This window comes from Frieseomelitta varia, unplaced genomic scaffold, assembly GCF_011392965.1.
Source record: "Frieseomelitta varia isolate USP_RPSP 00005682 unplaced genomic scaffold, Fvar_1.2 scaffold_926, whole genome shotgun sequence".
NCBI classification, from domain to species: domain Eukaryota; kingdom Metazoa; phylum Arthropoda; class Insecta; order Hymenoptera; family Apidae; genus Frieseomelitta; species Frieseomelitta varia.
This window is the reverse complement of record NW_025110730.1, coordinates 253,603-276,103: the sequence shown is the minus strand read 5'-3', so window position 1 is coordinate 276,103 and position 22,501 is coordinate 253,603. Positions and strand designations below refer to the sequence as shown.

Genomic DNA, 22,501 nt, shown 5'->3' with positions numbered 1-22,501 from the left:
TTTCGAAAGAAAATATCGGTGGTTTATTGACAATCGTTACAACAAAATTTACAGTTTCGGCTTTCACTCGCGGAGAACGTCAGAAAATTACTGGATCAATATTATCCGATGACAAATGGAATGCAGCTCCTCCCATCGAGGCCGCAGTCGAATTTCGATGCTCTCGCGATGATGAGGGGAAAACGGAAAACAAAAAGACGGAGCGAAAAGATTCACCTGTTTCGACGTCCTCGCGCAATCCATTTTCCACTTACTTGACTGCCACGGAAATGCATCGAGCACCCTTAAGTATCGATTCGTCCGCCTTTGAACTATTTGCATCGTATCTCTGCCAAGGTAGAACACGCGTGAACACGGCTGCGAATCCCTAAAACCGTTCACAATCTCCTTTTTCAACGCCGTTTCCTCGGCAAAGTCTCCTTCCTTTCCCCCTCCAAATTGCATTTAAAGAAATAATCCTGACACTTGTATGATACTCTTCGACGAAAGTCTTCATCTCTTTTTCTCTTTTCCTCTCGTTGAAGAATAATCCTGATACGCAAAAATTTTCATTTCCTCCCCTTTTCTCTCAAAACATATCGAAGAATAATCCTGACACTTTGGGGGAGTGAATTAAGGATACTCTGTGTACGTCATCTTTCCCAAAATTGTTGTTCTTTTCAAATTATCGTGACACGCCTGTCCTCATTCGAATGTTCATTCTCTTGAAAATTCCGTCATCCTCTCTCGAATTACATTCCAACGATTGAGCCTGTCAAATTCGTCGCGTCGTCCATGATACAATTTAGATCGCCACAGTTCAACACATTCGAAACAGCGTTTTTTACTTTAAATAATAATAACACGTTCTGTTCATTGTTCTTTCTCTTTAACTTTCGAAACTTATTTAATTGAATAATAATATCGATTCACTAACACACTCGTTGCATGACAGCCAATGTGTTAACAGAACTCGTAAGCCGTTTTCGAAAGTCAACAAGCTTCGTTCTTCGTCGACGTCCGTTACGTCGTATCGATGAAAATCAAACAAGCAGCTCGGCTGGCTGTCCTTTGCGCGCGTGATCCAGAAATTCGAATTTAGAATCTTAGTATCCCAGACAATTGGCCCAAAATCGATCCATGGTGTGGTACAGGTGAGGAAAGACGCCGGACAAAGCATGCGCCTCGTCCGTGTAACTCTGTTGCTCGAACATGATGTCCTTGTCCACTAGAGCCCTGTTCAAGGCCATGGCTTGTTGGTAGTGGACATTGTCGTCGCCAGTACCATGTATCAGCATGAACTTTTTGCCACGGATCCCTTCCACCAGCCTGGTCACATCCGAATGGTTGTAGCCGTGCAGATTATCCTCGGGGGTGGGCAACCCCATGAACCTCTCCGTGTACAAAGAATCTACGATCGAAGATAACCTTTGACTTTACGATCTTGGTGCGTGAGTTACGCGAGTGGTCAATTTGCTACACTGTGAGGAAGAATCAATAGTGACGAGCAAAGGATACTTCACGCGTGTATGAATAAATAACATTTCTGAACGTTCACCCATTCAATCTGGCGTTTTTCTTTTTATAAACTTTCTTTCGTGTAAATATTTTCTAATCGATCACGTTTCTTTTTTTTTTATGACAGTTACAAGATTCGCAGAGAGAATTTAGAATTACGCGAATGAACCTTCTGACTTTTCCAAGATAGTTGTTCCTTCGGAGAGGAAATGAGAAATTATAAAATAGAAACTCATAAAATAGTTAGATAATTTTGAAATCTTTTGGCAAATATGAATTTTCTAAATTTCCTCAGAATTACAGTAGAGTGAATTAAAATTACTTTATCGCGAGGGAAACATCGTATCGACGATAACTATATATTTTTTTAACTAATAATAACTAATAACTTTTGCAACTAACTTGTAACCAATCATACGCTTTGCACGTTTACGTAGAATTCGGAAGTCCGTGAAACTAAATTCTATATTTTCTTGAAACATGTGGCGATATTGTGGTGATAAATATGTTAGATATTTATTACGTGCGACAAGGTACGAAATTACCATAATAAATCCAGGAGGTCACAGGTGCGACTGATATACCGCATTTGAACACCGATTTCCTGTCAGTAGCCAGCACCATAGCAGTGGAGAAACCGCCGTAACTCCAACCCCATATCCCGGTTTTGCTTGAATCGATCCACGGATATGTCTCTTGCAGTAACCTAAAAATCATACGCACGCGTCACTATTGAAATCTCAGACATTACGTGAGATATTCCTGAAACGATAAATTGTAAATTTTATTACACTGACACATCGTTTTTCTTTGGAATAATTATTAAAGGTAACGTAATAAAGAAAGATAGAAAATAATATAAAATATTATTCCAAATAATATAAAATATTCCTGACAATAAAAGTATAAAATATAAAATATTCCAGAAATAGCAAATTGTTACATCATAATTTCATGATGGTAAAATGTCGTTTCATTTGGAATATTTACTGAAAAACAGAATAATAAAAGAAAACAGAGCTTCCCAAAATTATACTATATAATAATTAATTATTATATAAATATAACATTATATATCATATAATATAATATATTTCTCTAATATAATATTATATATAATTATATTATTATATAAAATAATTAATTATTGTATCTTCAGAATAAACATCTAATTTGCTTGTATATGTACGAAAAGAATATGACAAATCAATCTTTTTCTAAATTTTCCAGAGATTGTTCCATTTCCAAACGAATCTCAATGCTTCGTGATAAATAAGTGAAAATGCTATTAAAAGATTCACCTAGTAACGGCAATCTGGTCCTCGATTTCCACGGTACCGAGTCGTCGATAGATCTCGAACAGCATCTTGCTACCCTTGTAAGCTGATCCACGGCCGTCGATACGACCGTAAATTACGCTTCTGTTGGTCACCATGTACGATTCGAAACCAAACGACGCCTCGTCGGTGATTCTGACAGTGTTCGGACCTGCGTAACTGCGAAAAATGCAAAATGGAATAGGACATTTCAGAGATGGGAAATCGATGAAACGTCGTGCTAGCGTAGAAACGAACCGGTGGGACTGTACTGCGATCGGAAATGGAGATTACGGTTCTGTCTTGCGTGTAGACTAATCATATAATGGCTTCGAACGGTTGGATACGAGATTCAGGATTAAGGAGCCACTCGATTTCGCGGATTTTTGCTCGAAACAGGCCAAAGATAATCGAGAAATCGAACCGTGGGTACTAACTTATGCCCTGTCGTATGCGTGGATCTTCATTTTGGTGTGTTTAACATATATTTTCTCTTACCGGTTGATTATTGATTGATAGTGAGAAATTTTCATATTCGTAGAGAAAATAATTATATTATTTATTCATCGTTTAATTAGGAAACACTTAATCAATCGGAAGAAACTAATTTGGTGCCGAAAGTTTGGAAAATTATTTTTCATTCATCTTTCAATTGGGAAACTTTTAATTAATTAGAAGAAAATAATTGAGTGCCAAGAAGTTTAGAAAATTACTGAACTTTTAATGATAGAAACGTATTGTTTCTATATTTATATACAAAATGTATATATTTGTAGAATAAATATTTATGGAATAAACATGGAATAAATGTTGAATAAAATGTTTTAAATATTCTGTATAATATTCTTATAATCTTGTGCAAAGAAAACGAATTCAATAACATTTATCAAGTATCAATATAGAATAAAAAAGTACTGTTATTAAACTTTGAAGCACGATATGTTCGAAAAATTACCACGTTCCATAGAAAAATTAGATAGATAAATAATTAACTTACACGTTGATTAATAGGGGATAACGTTTTTTCTCGTCGAAATCGGGTGGCAGAGAGAGTTTCACGTTACACTTGTATCCATTCATAGGGACTTGAAGATTCTTGTAAGTAGGTTGCGTGCGGGCAGCCACTTTTCGTCTGAGCGATCGATTTTCCTCCCAATTGTAAACTTTTCTATGATCGGCGTTTCTAATCGTGACGAATACGGGATCCGGACCAGAACAGGACAATGCGTAATACGAACAATCCGTGGAGAAGTATGCGTAAGCGTACGTGCAGCGTTTTCCTGTAAAACAATCGATAATATTATAATATTACTATTATATTATAAACTATTACAATGTTATAATATTACTAAATATTATAGCTATACTCGAAAATTAAAATATTAACAGCTATTAAACAGAATTGACGTAATTATTCAAAATCTGAAGATCTGATGGAGAGATTTATCTTTTCATATTTTAATAAAATGAAAAAAAGTAGGTGACATAAGACACAATTTAATTAGAAGATTAAACAGCACTTATTATAATAAATAATTACAGCGAGACTTGTTCCATAAAAGGATTACTGTACAACATGAATAATCTTCTACGTCACTCTTAAATAAGATCATATGATAAGTGCTATATGTGACCCCATTGAATTCTGGTTCATTGAATGTTTCAATATAACACTTTCATGCTTCATTTTACAATTCCCGTACTCCTCCAAAAGTCAAGTTTTATCAACATGATTACGATAGTCAAGTTTCACAATCGTGCTAATACAAAATTTCAAAAATGTTGAACGACTTTCTACATTCGAAACTCACTGCTTCTGTACATAATATAATATATATTTTATATATAATATTATATATAATATTATATACTCACTCTCGGGGCTAACGACGTTACAGGACAGACAAACGGGTTTCTGATTGCCGTTCAATTGCACCGAGTACAAATTTCTCTGCGACGGTGCACCGAACTCGTTGCCCAAATAATAAAGTCTACCCCTGACGTGATCGACAGCTAAAATAGAGATCACTTCCTTAGCTCCTGCCGTCAAATCCGTTTCATCGATCAATTTCCCAGCCGTGTACTTGAACCTGACCGCGTGTTGGAACCGTCCAGCCGACGTTCCAGAGTCCTGAAGTTTCACAATAATCACGTATTCGTTGTAGAAAATGGGAGGCAGAATACGAAGCCAACCCTCGCTTTCCTCTTCGTAATAAATGTTACTGCTGTTGCCTTTCGTGTCGTAAAGAACTATCTGAGCCTTATTCTGCACACGATTCGTCCAGGTGACAGCAACCTGGTAATTGTTTCTCCATCTCACGGTGTAGAGAACGTAGTCCCTGTGTCAGAGAAAGAGAGGGAGAGAGAGAGAATATTTTGAAAAATTAAGCAGAACCTTTATTTGATTTTATTTAATCCCAAAGTATTTGGAGAATTTTTCGGAGAATATATTTTGCGTTACTAGCGGAATATTTAGAGGATTTTATTGGATTTAGAGTTATTATCTTAGGTTTTTAAGAAGAGAGATTTCAGAGATCGTAAATTTAAGATTTTTGTCTTTCTGTTAAGATAATTTAAAACTTTTCTAAATTAGATTCTTTTTTCAATCTAAGTTAAAATTTGTAATTGTGTTATTCGTAGAAAACTAGAATAATGGGATATTTTTAACAAAAAAAATTTATGTTTCACTATTACTGATTGATCTGTTTTTCAAGAGACATTTTGAAGGAAGAGAAATGCTATGAATACATTAGCTTGATTAACTTTGAACTTGAACTTGCAAATGATAAAACAGTTATAATGTTAATCCTTGCAAAATACTCACCAGCCAACAACATCGATAGGCGGTTCAAGATTGATTAATTTGAAGGGATTATCCAAGTCGACGATGGTCATCGATACGACTGGATTTGGACTGCCTGTCTAAAATTATTTACGTGAATATCTATATGAATATTCAAGACACAAACATACAAATTTTAATTAGTTTCATTGTTTCTTTTTTTTTTTTTTTTTCTTGGAAAATTAGGTTAAAGAAAACGAACAGAGTTTGTACGAGATATGTACGTACAAATGGAACGTGTGTTTCAAATTAAGATAGCTTTAGAAAGAGATTGCTTTCACGTGAAGGTTCAATATCGAATCGAAGCAGTTTTTCACGATCGTGATACAACTACGTAGAAAATGGCTCTATTACCAGAAAAACAGAGAGTTAAATGCCAGAACGACGGCGAGATAACTCTTTTCATCCCCTTTTAAACCCTATAACGAGACCTGCAGAAGCAACCTGAGCTTTCTAATCTGATTCTTTCATGACTTTGGTACACGTACCCAAACCGGTTACAACAAGAGAACAATGATCCAATCCGATTGCTCTTGTTTAACTAAATTTTCGTTTTCAGCACTCACGTATTGTCGAAAATTGCCTAATCGATATTAATCGATACCAAATATACTACCTAGCTAGTAAATATATTAAAAATAATTACCTTCGGATACTTGATCTTTAATTCCTCCGGATATTGATATTTTATGTTTCCTGGAATCCCATAACGTAACATCCCTATTTCTCTCACGTTAGTATCATTGAAGGTTGCAAAAGCAAGATGTCGTCCATCAGGGGAGAACCAGGCAGCCGAAGCAGAGGCCAACACTTCCTCTGTAAATATTCATATATGGATGTTTTCGATTATTAATTATTGTTAAAAATTTCTATAAAAATTTCTGTCTATTAATTAATCATTAATAATTTAATATTAATAATATAAAAATTAATTGCTAATAACTTAATATTAATAATATATATTATAATATTTATAATATTAATAATATATGTTATATATTAATTATAATATTAATAATATATGTTATATATTAATTATAATATTAATAATATATGTTATAATATTAATAATATATATTATAATATTTATAATATTTATAATATTAATATTTATAATATTTATAATATTTATAATATTAATAATACAAATTTTTCTACATTCAATGTCTATTAATTAGTCACACTAATAATTTAATATTAACAGTACAAATTTAACAATACAAATTTTTGTATGATCAATGTCTATTAATTAATCACACTAACAATTTAATGTTAATAATACATATTTTTCTAAGATCAATGATCTAGTAATTAGCCTAATAACTAGGTGTTAATAAAGAATTTTTCAAAGATCAACGCCTATTAATTAATCAATCAATTAATCAATAGCTTGACGTTGATTAATAATAAAGAAATTTTGTTAAGAAAAATGTCGCACACCTCGATATCAAACGCCATCAAAGTTTAAGATTATCTATTTTATCATTTTTCTTAATTACCTTCGTAAACCCAATCAGGCACTCCGTTATAAACGGTGTCAAGCACACCGGTGTCCGTTATTCTTCGAATGCTGCTTCGATCGGAGAACACTTGATAATAGATATCATTTTCGTGAACATAAATCAAAGCGTTCCTCGTGGGCGACCACTTGATCAAGGGTATGCGATCGCCATTCGCGATCTCCATGTACGAACTATACGTGAACGAAAGCAAAAGAACGTATGAAAAGAAACGTGCAAAAATTCATAATTCCAATTTAGCAATAATTCCTTGAATCTGCTTTTGTTTTATTAAACAAAAGACTAGAAACATACTATAGTTAATTCGCTGATAGAAAGTTTGAAAGTGCAAAGTTACGTAGAACGTAAGTAAGTATGAAAATGTTCGATGAAAATTCGCATTCAATATGTATGTAGGATGTGAAATATTGTAGGATATATAAAGAGCATAAAATATTCAATGTGTATAAAGTATCCAAGCTTTTATAGTAACTGGTACGTAAAACAATTTTACGAGATGTTATGTTTTAAATTATAATTTTTCAAAAATACAAGTTTTTATAAAAACTCGCAGTCAAAAAATTAACGTAACGTATAAAAATTGTACAAGATCAACGTTATTTAAGATTAACTCTCAAAAGGTTTATTATATAGATAAAGTTTCAATTCATGAGACATTTTTATTTCAATCTTATCATCCCGATAATTGAATTAAATTTAAAAAAAGTCCACATGACAAACAGACTTTACGATTAGAATTATTTTTTTTTTGTTTTTAATCACATCGATATTGTACACGATTATTGATATCGTCAGTATTTTACGTCTGTATATATTGACAAACACAGGATGAAATAAACAAACGAGAGTTAATTTTTTATCATTATTACGACGAGCGTATTGCATCGTTTTCGTAATGTGATTTATCACAAAGTCGTTAAAAATTGTCGGTAATATAAAACGGGCGGCTTACTTGGTTTTAGTGTTGTATACGACGCACCGTTGATATACTGAGTATCGGAAACCCTGAAAGTCGATAACACATATTTCTTTATTTTTATATAAATGTATTTACTGAGAAAACAGAAATGAAATTGAAAGCGTTGCAGTACTATTGATCAGTAATGCTGGCATATTTTTTTCATTGAAATTGCAGAGTCATAATTAAGAAATATTTCTTTTTAAATTATCTTAGAAAGATTAATATCGAAGTGAGACACAAAGCGTTTAGATATCAAAAAATATCTTTCAGCTATAATAATTCTTTTCAACTTTTTATTTCCATTTTTCCATCTGCCTCGTTTGAAACTCCGCTTCGTTTAAAAGATAAATCCTCAAACCGCGTTCCATCGACTGTTTCAATAATGCTTCTAACACAAATGTTATGGTTTTGCTTTCATCAACTATTGGTTATTGTTATATCTCCGAGAGATATTTGAAAGAGATCTGGTGTTATTTTTCACTCTTTCGTATAAGTAAACAAACAAATAAATAAACAAAGGCTAACGAAATGAAATACGAAGAAATTTCTGATTTTGAAAAACGTGAAAAAGAAAAGGTATGTTGCTTCTGGATAAAGAAAGTAAAATTTTAGTAATAGCAAAACTTGATCAGTATTTATATATGCCTTATGCATATTATTCGAAATCAAGAATCTCGAGGTTCTATTTTATAACAGATACGATTATAATCGTCTTTCTTTATCTACTTCCTATATAAAAGTGGAAGAAACAACTTATATAGATTCGTATATTGAAATTACTGGAATGAAGAATGGTTGAAACTGAAGAATTTGCATACTCACACTTTCGTAGTCATGGCCAATCACGACGAAAGAATTGTCGAAGGAGAAGCTTACGGATGGCTTGTTGAAGTCGGCCTGAAATCACGTTAGTGTCAATGTATAAAATATTTCCAATAAATTTCCAGTCGAAAATGGCGTCGAAATCAGCGAAGAACGATCGCGAATATTTGACAAGAAGGGCCGAGATTCATCTGCCATTTTGTTGGCGAACGGAAATTGATCTCGATGGTATAGCAAATATTCAAAATTGGATGCAATATCAATGTATCGGGGCAGTGTTCTGGAACAAATGCTTGACTGATTTCGAATATCGATAGTATTGATTTCGTGTCAGGTTATCGGATGTGTTACGACACGATAAATCTTAGATTGTTCCAGACTATCGATATATCATCGTGGCATTAATTTAACGATAGGATGAACATTGAAATTCAGTATTCTGCACTCAAAGGATTGTTATTAACAAACGGTGAATTGTTCTCTTGCAGAAAATATACAATGGACCGAAAAATATTGACACAATGATATACCATCAAAATCTGTTTCCGTAAATAGTTTACTGCATAGAAGAGCAAAGTGCTCAATAGCAATTTAATGAGTTATGCAATAATATGAAAATTCGAGATATTTACACGTGGGGGATTTTTCTTTCTACAGATTCGAGAATAGAAAATAAAATGTTTTTAAGTATAATTAGTTCAAGAAAGACAAGCGTCTTTTCCTAATATTGCGCGATACGATTCAATCGATTACAAATTATATTCGACATTATATTCGAAAGGACATTTTGTAATTTTTTCAATAACATCCCGCTATTAAATGCAGATTGAATACTGGAATCACAAGTGTGTCAATATTTCTTCGACTCTCGCATTTTTATATTTTGTATTACTCTTGTACTACTCATTATTGTGCATATTTTTGTATATGGCAAACTATTTATGAAAACAGATTTTACTAAAATATAATTGATTTCCATGAAGATAATGCAAAAGAACCGAACTAAATGAAATCGTGGAATAAAAATTTGAGCTTTAACTTCAGGGGTACGAAGATTTGCGAACTAAAAGACTTAAACTTGGAAATTTAAATGGAGAATTGAAAATTCGAATTAAAAGTTTCTTCGATTATTGAAACAAGAAAACGTTTTGAAAGTGTTTGTTTTCATGGACAGGTTTGGGAAATGTTATACGTGGAATGTCGCTAAACGAGATGCGAGGAGGAATGATTCGAGACTAAGGAAAATTGGACAGAGAAAGTGTCAAACACCGTGTCTCTTAAATCAACAACGTTCGATGTTGATTCACGCCCGAAAGTGGACACTGTAATTCACCAGTTAAGAAGCTGGGCCGCGTGGAGAATTTCCGTGCGATTAATTAAACCGTCGCTGTGTTATTTGTACGTGTCCTCGATCGAACAAGAGGTAGCTGGACATTCAAGTAATTTGTTCTTGAAATTGAAACGTATGTAATTTCCCGAAAGCTCGTGGCACATGCCAACTGGAAATTTCAAGAGTACTTAAATAATTATACGAGATAATTGTACGAGAAAAATTCGAAAATATCAGACTTTATCTTCAAAATTCTCTCACATCGATTTATATTGTTTTGCTAGATTTAAAAAATCGGAAAAAATCACTAAATTGAAATATATCAATATATTAATAAAATGAAGTTAATACTTTAACGAAGAATCTGTTAATTGCATTATAAAATTTATGTGCATCTGAAGAATTTTGTTATGTATGAAGAACATACTGCATATTAACACCAGAACTACCAATAATCAATTCATAATTGTCGAAATTTATAATTTTATAATTTATCAATTTATAATTTTATAGAAATTTTATAGATATTTTCGAAATTTATAATTTTATAATTTATCAATTTATAATTTTAGAAATTTTATAGATATAAAATGGTGTACTGTTGAAGATTTAAATTCCTCGTGAAATATACAAATAAAAGTTTATAATTTATTGCACTATAAAGCTTCTCTCATTTTTCTACTTTAATGTCACTGAACGAAAATTCTATGCTTCGATCGTGAATAGTTGTAGCATTAAAAATAAAAATCATCCTAAGGCTTCTCAACAGGAATGCGTAGCATGTAACAATAACTCGAAAATTGTACAGTAATAATTCAAAAGAATGTTACGTCGTTCCAGTGATCATCTCTATTTCAAATATCCAAAAATTCTTCCCAAAGAAGAACCTTTGACCCTCTTTAATCTAAAGTAATCTAAAGAAATCTCTCCTGGTTCCATAGCAAAAGATAAAAATATGTACGTTAAATGAATCATACTATCACGGAGAAATCCAGCAGGCTCGAAGTGGTCCCCGTGGCCGCATCGAACAAGAGAGTGTCACCGAGAATGCTATCGGAGTAAAGGATTTTCGTGTCTGTTCTCCAGGTACCGTTGAAGGTATTCGCGCGGAAGTTTACACCGTAAGTCTCTTCTAACTTGAACGGAACCTTCACATCCTGCTGATCGTTCTCCTCCGAGGATTCGTATCTGTTCACGTCCTTGTCGATCAGTTGCGGAACTGTATGGAAAAAAAAAAGCGAAAGCTCTTGGCATTTTCATTCTACGAGGTAAAGATTAATCATGGTTTGACATGACGGTCGGTAATCTTAAGATTCGGAGGTGAAATGGTTTCTTGAAATATATGTAATCGGCAGGCTGATTAATTGAGAGTTTATTATTCATCGAGCCGCATGTGGGTCAAAGCCGTGACTCGTTCTCAGTAGGCCCTGATCCACATACGTACGTATCATAGTTGCGTTTAGATTTATATATTTGTGATTTACATACTCCTCTAATCGGTTAAACGCTGCGGGTGATTAGGGAAATCTTATTTAAAAGTATAATATTGAGCGCTTGCTTTTGGCTTTGTTTCGTGTCTGTGTGATCGCGCGTATTTTTTTTTTTTTTGTATTTTGTAATTTTGTATTTTTTATTCTACGAAATATACTACCGTGTACACTGTCGTTTATATTAAATACATATTGTTTTATTTGCTAAAATAAAAAGCAAGTTGAAATGTTAACTCATACTCTGAGTGTACTTAAAAGTACCATTTTGTTGTACTTAAAAAAGTACCCTTTTATTCTGAACATATTTAAAAGTAATAAATAGTTGTATCATTTCTCATGATACTTGAAATGAAAAGTGAATTAATTATTTGTGTCGTTATTTATATATACCTGTAGATTAATCTATTAAGAACCAAAGTTCTGTTAATGCAACGTTTTATTTACAATTCTTTTCCAATTTATATTATATTATATTTATATTATATATTATATTATATATATTTATATTTACTTATATTTTATATTTTTATATATTTATGTTTACTTATATTTATATGTATTTTATATTTTTGTATATTTATATCTACTTATATTTATATGTATTTTATATTTTTATATAAATTATATTTACTTATGTTTATATATGTTTTGTATTTTTATATATTTATATTTATATTTATATTTATATATATTTATATTTATATCATATTTTTATATATTTATATTTATATTATATTATTCATTTACATTTATATATTTATATTATATTATTCATTTACATTTATATATTTATGTTATATTATTCAATTTTAACATAGAGACTATGAAAGCAAATTCCACGAATTTCCTCGATACTTTTACATTATCTTGTCTTCTATAACTTCATACGGTTTAAGCAAATTCAAGTATTTATAATATTACGATAAATTCTGCTGCTTCGATAAATTCTCTAATCTGTTTTCTTTTCCCGTATATATTCACAATATATATACCAAACTTCAAACCAGAAGATTTAAATAACGTGAAATGTTAAAATTCGAGATTGAACGAGATAACTATCGAATTATCGCACTTTAGACGAGCAATCGGGAGTGACACCGCAACGTGGAGATCGTCTTATCGATCACGGTTGGTCGGAACCGAGTGAGAAAGAAGGAAGAAGCCGGGGCTACAATTAAACTTATCTCCAGGCAAATAACGCAAATCGGTGAAGAGCATTAGCCCGGTTCCCGTCGATCTCGAGGTATCCGGTTGTATCCCGAGACGTCCGGTCCCTAAGCGGCTCAACGGAAGCGCGATTATCTCTCGGGGACAAAGAAACGGAAGACTTACTGGATTTCCCAGCAACAAGGACGATCAGGGATCCATGCAGCACCAGCACCAGCTGTAGCAGTACCTGGAAAAGATTTCGTTCCCGTTGAAAGATTCTGTAAAAGGAATGGCGGCGGTAAGGGGAAGAGAAACGAAGAAGAAGAAGAAGAAGAATTCTTGTGTCTGGAATTCCACCCCTTTTTCTTTGCTTCTGTTCGCGATATCTCGTCAGGGTAAAAAAGAAAAAAAAAGGAAAGACTGAACGATATAGGACATATTGAAAGAAAGATCTGAAGTGTTCGATCTCGGAAGGAGATGGCTGTATAAAATGTGTGAAGGTGCATCGACGATTTCGCGAAATTACTTCTAACTGAATTTCTTGGCCCTTTGGTGGGCAAGATGTCTTCGAAATGGAGAAGATATCTTACTAATTTAAAAGTGACACTGATGAATTTTATAAATCGAAATGTATAGTGTTTAGAATTTACTGTTATATATTTATTGCATATATTCTTGCGATAAATGAACCTATTAATTAGTTATTTTTGTTTCTTCGTCCTTTTGGTATCGAAGACACGTCGACTCCGCGATTTTGTTTTATTTTAATAGTTTCAATTATTCGAATGGTTTTTCAAAAAAGTAGTATGTTTTACCAAGATCTTTATACGGTTTATACTGTTTCTACGATAATGCTCCGTAGTTCTAGATAAAGCACTAAGAGGCTTAAGAATTGAATATTAATTGTTTCGTCGTCGTCATCAATGAATTGAAGAATAATATTAGATTGTCGTTTATGTGACAATATGGATAAGATATCTCGTAATGTAACGTCGCTTATCAGAAGTATTCTTCAGTGATGATGAATGAAATGAACAAAATTCCAAAAGACACGATATATTTTAAATTTAATTGCGGTGCTACACGAGGAGTGAGAATTAGAAATATTCCAGATGATCTTTCTTAAATTAAAAACTGATCTACGTTGTACTGAAACTGAGAAAACAAGGAAAACGTAGCAATGACAGATAAGGGGAAAGGGGGGGGGGGGGGGACGATAGATGAAGAAAAATTGAATCAGGATAGGACATGTAACTTTCTGTTTGCCTATGAATCTTTTAAGAAACGTTAGGATAGGATGGATTATGTCTGAGACAGTCGAGTTTACATTCAAAGTATGAAGGAAGAATCTTTGAAAATAATTGTTAAGAACAAACTGCTTTTTGTCTCAGATATTTCTGATAATTATAAATTACAAACATTGAGCAGTTACATAGTTGGTATCTCTGTTATCTATCGATATCGTGTCGATATTAATCGTATCTAGAATCTAAATTTAATCTAAATTGTTTTACAAAGAAACTCGAGCCAAAAGTATCTCGTGAATGATATAACATTAATAGAGTTCTTATTCAAAGAGGATCGTAGAATATACTTGATATTCAGAATACAAAAAAGGATATTTGACTTCAGAGTTGTGTTCGAGAGCTACTATTTTTCGTTTTTAACATGAAAATTAAATTTTTCACTTACTCCGTTAACGATATGTCAAGTCTTTGGCCAACAATTTTTATACAAATTGAAAGTTAATAAAAATAATGAAAAAAATCTCAGATAGGTCGATCTCGAACCTTTTCAGAGATAACTAAAAAGTTTTGTACAAGTTCGTGAATAAAGAAGTTATGATATTTAAAACAATTTGTAATGCGAGTGACAAGTTGATGCTTCAGCTAACGAGTTAACATTCAAAGTATGAAAGAAGAATCTTTGAAAATAATTGTTAAGAACAAACTGCTTTTTGTCTCAGATATTTCTGATAATTATAAATTAAACATCGAGCAGTTACATAGTTACATAGTATCTCTGTTATCTATCGATATCGTGCCGATATTAATCGTATCTAGAATCTAAATTTAATCTGAATTGTTTTACAAAGAAACTCGAGCCAAAATCCATCTCCTCACGGCTTACGAATACCTAACCTAATAAAAATATCACGACCTCCAAATTTTGCGAAGGCATTCAAAATTTTAGAACTTTTGCCGTAGCTATTCGAGGCCAAAAGTCGACGATATGATCGAAAATGGCAGAATGGAGATGTTTCTTGCGTGCACGAAACCTAAACAAAAATTATCGAAGAGTTGCTTGATAAACATCGATTTGATAAACATAGGATAGCTACTTTGAAATTATGAAACTTCCCGTTTGTAATAATCATGGAACAGTTGATTTAACAAAAAAAAAAAAAAAGTTTCCAGAAGTTTCAGCTCCGTAAAATTTCATTAAAGTTGGCCGAGTTGACGTATTTAAAAAAACAGATATAACGAACAAAAGAAATAAAAAAAAATCATTCATTAAGCAGATATCCGACTAATAATGTTCATACTCAATCGACTAATAATGTTTGTACTCAATTGACGTCCTTGACGTACACCTTGCAGGTTAACTTCCGTTTCTCCGCTATGATTTTCCAAACAGATCGCAAACATGGTGTTAAAAAGCTGTTGATAATTCCCTCGAGATCGTTAATCTTCCAACAAAAGTGATAAAAATGAATTTTTGATTTATGAACACGTATTTTTCTTATTCTCGCAGTTATATATACGTTATATATTTTCCAACTGCTTTTTCCGCAAGATTTCGCTCGACACTGGCGCATCGATGACAGACAGATTCTTCATCGTTGCAATGAAAACAACTCGAAGGAAAAGTTTTTGAATCGATCCTTTGGAAACAGAATTCGAGGATCGTCGGACAACTACGGTATCAGCAATTATCTTCAGAGTATTTTGCTTTTAAGATTGTTCTTTTTTTTTTTCTTATTGCATTGCGTGTGCTTGCTGTAAAACCGGTTATGCGAAGAGTTCACCTGAATATACATAGATTATCATTTCTACGGCAGAAATTATTTGTGATATAGTTTATCGAATAAACTGAATGACTAATCTAATGTCAATCATTTAATTTGAAATTAAATTAAAAACAATTCAATCTTCGAATCAACGATGATTGTTCATGATTTAGAAAGATTAATTAAATATTAATTAAACATCCTTATTCCGAATATGTAATTTACTAAATAATACTGTTTAAAAATTAACAACTTACGAATCTTTTGTAATTTTAGAATGTTTTGCTAAATTTTCAAGTTTAAAGTTATACAATAATAGTAATATTTCATTATATTTCAGTAGCAACAAATACAAAGAAAAACAAAACACTATCTACAGTTACTAATTACTGTCTCGATAAGAACTAATGTTCCGTCATTTATTACGGATATCCGTACTCACATGACACCAATATGGTAAAAAAAAAAAAAAAAAAACATGACATCATATGATGATCGTATAATGTTATCAACATTCACGTGACATTCGTATCGTGTAAAAAAGAGCAACATAATGAGATTTATTATTCAACTGACTTATTATTCAACGAGACTGATTAGTTTCAAGAAATAAAAAGTAAATAACGAGGCAAAAATCAGTGAATTTCATTGGCAATATCACGACAGTGATCGTGATCTTTATCCCAACGGATAGTACGATCATAATAACTAAATGATGGTCTTGAACGAGACAAAGAATAAAATTTGTTCCAAATGATGGAATCTGAGATATTTCAAATTGCCTCAAATTTGTAAATAAGGAAAGTAAAAGTTCTAAAAAATCTACAGCTTAAAACTCTTGTTTCTAGGTAAGTCTCTTAAAAATTTTGATTGACTTAAAAGTTTTGAAAAATCTTGAAAGATCGTCTTGAATCTTACTTGAAAGTCTTGAGACTTACGATAGAGTTTGATAACGTGTGTTTAATCTAAATTGTATCTAATTTTTTACTATTTTCATCTAATTTTTTTTTTAAGATCACAAAATATAAATATTAAAGAAAATACAGAAATTTCGAGTTATCGAATAGTCATCGCTAGACTGCTAATATTCATGCGAATTTATATATTTACGAACAAAATTAAAATATCTGGAATCCAAATAAAAAAGATTGTTTTACCTATTAAATATCAGTAACAAGTGTTATATTTTAGATATTTCATATGTTTTTACACATCCAGTGCTATTTATGTGTGTTTGCATTCTCAAATTTCTCACGAATACATAAAAATTCTGCTTATCAATTATCAAATTCTATCTCAAGATTTTCAATAGATCCAAGCTCTTCAAAAATTTCAATTTACCGAATCATATTCGAAAAACAATTCGAATTCATTGCTATATATACAAATTCGAAGCTATTCGAATTTATAGTCATATATTATACAAATTCAAAACGATTCGAATTTATCGCTATGTACACAAATTCAAAGCGATTCGAATTTGTCGTTATGTATACAAGTTCGAAGCGATTCGAATTTATCGCTGTGTAATATACAAATCCAAAGCTATTCAAATTTATGACTATATATTACACAAATTCAAAGCGATTCGAATTTATGACTATGCATAGAAATTCGAAGCTATTCGAATTTATCGCTATATATTATGCAAATTCAAAGCGATTCAAATTTATCGCTATGTGTTATACAAATTCAAAACAATTCAAATTTATGACTATGCATAGAAATTCAAAGCTATTCGAATTTATCGCTCTGTAATATAGAAATCCAAAGCTATTCAAATTTATAGCTATATATTACACAAATTCAAAGCGATTCGAATTTATGACTATGCATAGAAATTCGAAGCTATTCGAATTTATCGCTATAAATTGTGCAAATTCAAAGCGATTCAAATTTATCGCTGTGTGTTATACAAATTCAAAACAATTCAAATTTATGACTATGCATAGAAATTCAAAGCTATTCGAATTTATCGCTGTGTAATATACAAATCCAAAGCTATTCAAATTTATGGCTATATATTACACAAATTCAAAGCGATTCGAATTTATGACTATGCATAGAAATTCGAAGCTATTCGAATTTATCGCCACATATTACACAAATTCAAAGCGATTAAAATTTATTGCTGTATATTATACAAATTCAAAACAATTCTATGACTATGCATAGAAATTCGAAGCTATTCGAATTTATCGTTACATAAATTCAAAGCGATTAAAATTTATTGCTGTATATTATACAAATTCAAAACAATTCTATGACTATGCATAGAAATTCGAAGCTATTCGAATTTATCGTTACATAAATTCAAAGCGATTAAAATTTATTGCTGTATATTATACAAATTCAAAACAATTCTATGACTATGCATAGAAATTCGAAGCTATTCGAATTTATCGCTATGTATTGCAAATTCGAAGCGATTCGAATTTATCGCTGTATAATATACAAATTCGTAGCAAATCGAAGTATCTCGAATTACTTAGATACTCGCTCTCTCCCATAACCTACCCGGTTGTACGGCATAGCGAACACGTGGCAGTGTCTGTCGATGACGATTTCCTTGCTGCGTGGTTCCTTTTTTAACGTCGATCGAGAGATCGACGCGGCTCGATGGATGTCACGGGTGCGTCGAACACAGACTGATCCATCACGTAGTTTTCCGACGTGCCGGAGGCGGCGATCACTCCCACCTCCGGTGATCAGCACACAGGGTATTTCCAGTATCTTGGCCTTTCCTTCTTTCTAACTTTGTGAATTCCCCTATCGCGGCAATCAACCGATAAGGGAACATTCTCTTTGTCTTTACACGCGAATATTCAGTCGAGTTCTTCGTGTACATTGCAGAATCTGATGAATGGAGGAAATAGGTGAAGGTGAAGTATAGAAGATGATGGATGGAGAAAAGATTGATCGAGTTGAATCGAAAAAAAAAAAAATATTTGTACTTTAGATATCAACCTCTCTAAAGATTTCGAATTTGTTAAATCTGTAGAGAACGTAGTGAATATTTATTTTTCAAAGAAAAATAATGTATATATATGTATTATAAAAGTACGTGAAGGTGGTGATGGATTATAGTGGACGATAGTCAAGGGAAAATGTAAGAACGAGCTGAAGCGACACATCTTGCGACATTTAAATTAAAAAGTTGGAATTATCTTTTTGAAGATAACGTGGCAACGATGCGTTTCACTGTCAACTGCTTGCATCGACGTTCATTTGTTTATTTTTATTTTTATTTCGTTATTCAGAGATGAACTAGAATGGAAAGATGCGAAGATTGCCAACGTTTGATAAAACTATAAATATTGTATCTATCGTTGCATGCTGACTTTTAGAAATCGATTTCGACATGTTCGTCAATTATCGATTACGCTTAAACTTCAAACTGAAAAATTACAAATTAGTTTGCGTTATTTTAAAAATTGGCAGTGACGCGTCGTCGTGTCTGCGTTGAGATCCCAAAGCAGTTTAGTTTAATTTAGTTGAAAGTTAAAACAGAATCTCACGATTTATTTATTTATCAGACTTAGTTTTGCAGATTCTTGAAGCGATTCCGATGAGATCGGCGATCGTGAGGTAGTGGACTGTACAATTACAGATATCACACGGTGATAATTCACTATCACGTTCTACTGTGTGATATTTTATTGTAACGTTCTACTGTTACATTCCTCACTGACAGTGGGCTTATTTTATAACACGTTGGCTGGCGAATTGTGGAGTTTGAAGTACAAGCCATTTGACCGTCCTGAACCAAAGTACTGTAGTTAAAATATCGTTTGAACGATCATTGTCAACCGTCTAGGTGGCACTAAACATAATACACCTGCCAGTCGGCGAACGGGGGTAACAACAAGTGAGCACGTGGCGGACGTTGGGATTTCTAGCCGTTATCCAAAATAAGACAATAAATTTCTTCATGCTGATAAATCATCCTTAGAAGATTTTAGAACAAACTCAAATTGTAACCCCCCCGCAGTGCAGCGGAAAAAAGGGATTCGTCATTCGATGAAGCTATCAACGCTTTACGGAAAACAACATAATTTACGGAAAAATAATTCCATGCAATTAGAGTCCTATACATATGTAATCGTCGTTTAAACTTCAATTTGAATTCAATCGTTATTATCCGAATGCTCATCGTTGTATCATCGATAGCAACTTATCTCCCCATTTATCTCTTCGTTATCTTCGCACAGACATTAAATTTATCATGTGATGAAATATCGTGGAATTCGATCAGAGACAATAATCTAACCATCCGTAGAATCGTCGAAAAAACCGACCGAGACTATAAAATACAAATTCGAACTAGCGAAAAAGGAAGAGAGAGATTGAAAACGAAAGGAAATCGAAACGGATTAATATCGACCGAAATTTTGAATGGCTCTTTACGCGGCGGACACTTGACGTTCTTTTGCCGCGTCGCTCGCTGTCACTAATAATCCTGATTCACGGGCCAACGCTGTCAATAACTTTGTAAAGCTTGGCGAAATTCCGCCGGTGTAAATCGTGGTTATCGAACGACAACGCTTCGCCGCGGTCACAGCGTTGTGTTGCAACGCGCCGCGACAAGGACGCCCGTTGATTCGACGACGCGCAAAACAACCAACGGCGAACCGGGCCAAGAGAGAAGACACATACTCGACCGATAAAATTGCACGTCGCTAAAATTATTCTGCGAATTGGTCACGCGCCGTGCGTAATCGCCGCTAACCGCTCGCCTGTCCTCTCTAAAAATCTATCGAATCGTCAGCTAAAAATCCATCGCCGACCAAAAATGCGTCGCCGCTTTGTAAACTGATTGAATTTTTGGAAAAGCTTGTGCCAATTCATATTTCCACGAAGATAATTTTTGAAAATATCCAAGAGAAATGTTTTTATACACTTTGAAACTCGATTTTTGTGAAAGAAGTGAGATAAATTTGAGTGTTTTAAGTTCTGCCAATTCACGTTTTCACAAAGACAATTTAAAAAAGATTGGAATCTAAGAAGGATATCTTATGTATTTTTACGTAACACCCGTAGTATGTTTATAATCACCTGGATTAAAAGAATCTTACATAACGAATCCAAAGTACGAACTTTTTCATAGTTTATCGCGTCACTTCACTCCATTTCCATTTAATAATCTCCAACTTCTAATTCGATCTAATTCGAAATGAAATGAATTTTATCGTCAAGTTTCGTGATCGTTTATTTATTATAAATTATCAAGTTTCCATTGTTCATCAGACATTTCATCAGTCTGAATTCACGTACGTCAATGAAAATGAGTCGCGCGGATAGATGTCTCTAATCTACAGAGACATGATCTTCGTTCTTATTACCTTAATCCTGAGCGTGCTCCAAAATACAAACCAGACACAGTGGAAGAAATAATTTAGACTAGCTGACGTGGGCATGAGGAAGAAGTTCGATTTGTTATTTGTGCCCGTTTCACAGGAAGAGGAAGCTTCCAACGAGCATGATGGAACATGATTCGTGTCATATCCCTTGCCTCGAACGGCGAACCACTTTTGTTCCGTCAATCTTTCAATTGCTGTATAGAAAATTACTTCTATTTTATGTGGAGAACGCAGGATACTGTACCATTATTATTATTAGGTCAATATGACTGATTCTATGATAATTTCAAACAGATCAATTTTTTACTAAAATTTATTTGTATAAAGCATCGCCATTTCTTCTTCTTTTTTTTTTTTAGAGCTTTGTTAAAAAGTTATTTCATGTTTCTTGAGCTCTGTGTATATAATAATGTACATTACAAACAAGGTGATCTTGTATTAAAAATATAAATCTGAATAATTTATTCAGATGAAGTGAAATTAAAATGAACTTTATGAGATAATAAATTCAATTCTTTACTGTTGACAGACTTCTATAAAAAGAATCTAATAAATAAGACATGTTCGTAGTTATAGATGTAGAAATAGTGAGATAGAGTATTAACATTCACAACAATTTAAAATTGAAATTTCACTAACCCAGTGAAATCTGCCATATGATTTCAGCAATGAAAATTAAAAAAAAAGGAAAAGGAAAGAATTAATCTTCTATGAAAGAATGACTTACAGAAAAAGAAACTGGATATTCGCTGCTTGTGAAATTTAAATTGATAATATGTTCTAAGAACTAAATATTAATAACACATAAATATTCATACGGTAGAATCCATTAAACCTGAATGAGAAACTTTCCAACAAGACGAAGTATCGTACAGTCTTCGCAAGTTGTATGACACTGCCACTGACTGACAACCGAAGGAAACGATCTTCGTTGCACATTATTCAACTTCCGCATACATGCTTGGTAAGCAAATTGACAATATTATCTACGAAACAGATAATACGTGTACGTGTTTATTTATTCGAGCCAAGATAATGTTCTGTATCTGTACGTTAATGATTCGCGAACGCAAACGATAACTCGTTAGGTCAATGCCACGCGAAGCAATGTTTTGTTGAGCAAAAGTCGAGGTGCGAACTGCTAGGTAAAACCATCAAGTACGGACGCATCTTTCGTTTGACACGACGCGACGTGACTCGGAAG

General features: G+C 32.8%; 2 protein-coding genes across 4 annotated transcripts in view; one reads left to right on the top strand and one right to left on the bottom strand.

Annotated features, from left to right (window-relative positions):
- LOC122537730 (venom dipeptidyl peptidase 4) lies at nucleotides 1-22,501 on the bottom strand. 2 transcript variants are annotated; one of them, XM_043671158.1, is made up of 14 exons: nucleotides 22,495-22,501; nucleotides 18,455-18,585; nucleotides 13,111-13,174; nucleotides 11,266-11,507; nucleotides 8,959-9,033; nucleotides 8,128-8,180; nucleotides 7,155-7,348; nucleotides 6,302-6,471; nucleotides 5,638-5,735; nucleotides 4,689-5,152; nucleotides 3,811-4,093; nucleotides 2,799-2,993; nucleotides 2,043-2,203; nucleotides 1-1,390 (listed from the first exon to the last, which is right to left on the bottom strand). In XM_043671158.1, exons 2-14 carry the CDS (start codon nucleotides 18,467-18,469, stop codon nucleotides 1,086-1,088), a joined length of 2,319 nt encoding a protein of 772 aa, XP_043527093.1. In that variant the 5' UTR covers nucleotides 18,470-18,585; nucleotides 22,495-22,501; the 3' UTR covers nucleotides 1-1,085. The 2 variants fall into 2 exon arrangements, with proteins under 2 accessions (XP_043527093.1, XP_043527094.1); XM_043671159.1 differs by lacking the exons at nucleotides 18,455-18,585; nucleotides 22,495-22,501 and adding an exon at nucleotides 22,116-22,215.
- LOC122537731 (MAGUK p55 subfamily member 2) overlaps nucleotides 22,174-22,501 on the top strand; it is a 30,406-nt gene continuing 30,078 nt past the window's right edge. The window contains exon 1 of one of the 2 annotated variants that reach the window (XM_043671164.1): nucleotides 22,174-22,261. In XM_043671164.1, coding sequence (XP_043527099.1) covers nucleotides 22,255-22,261 — 7 coding nt within the window. In that variant the 5' untranslated portion in view covers nucleotides 22,174-22,254. The remainder of the gene's footprint in view (nucleotides 22,262-22,501) is intronic. The other variant, XM_043671165.1, reaches the window with a different exon arrangement.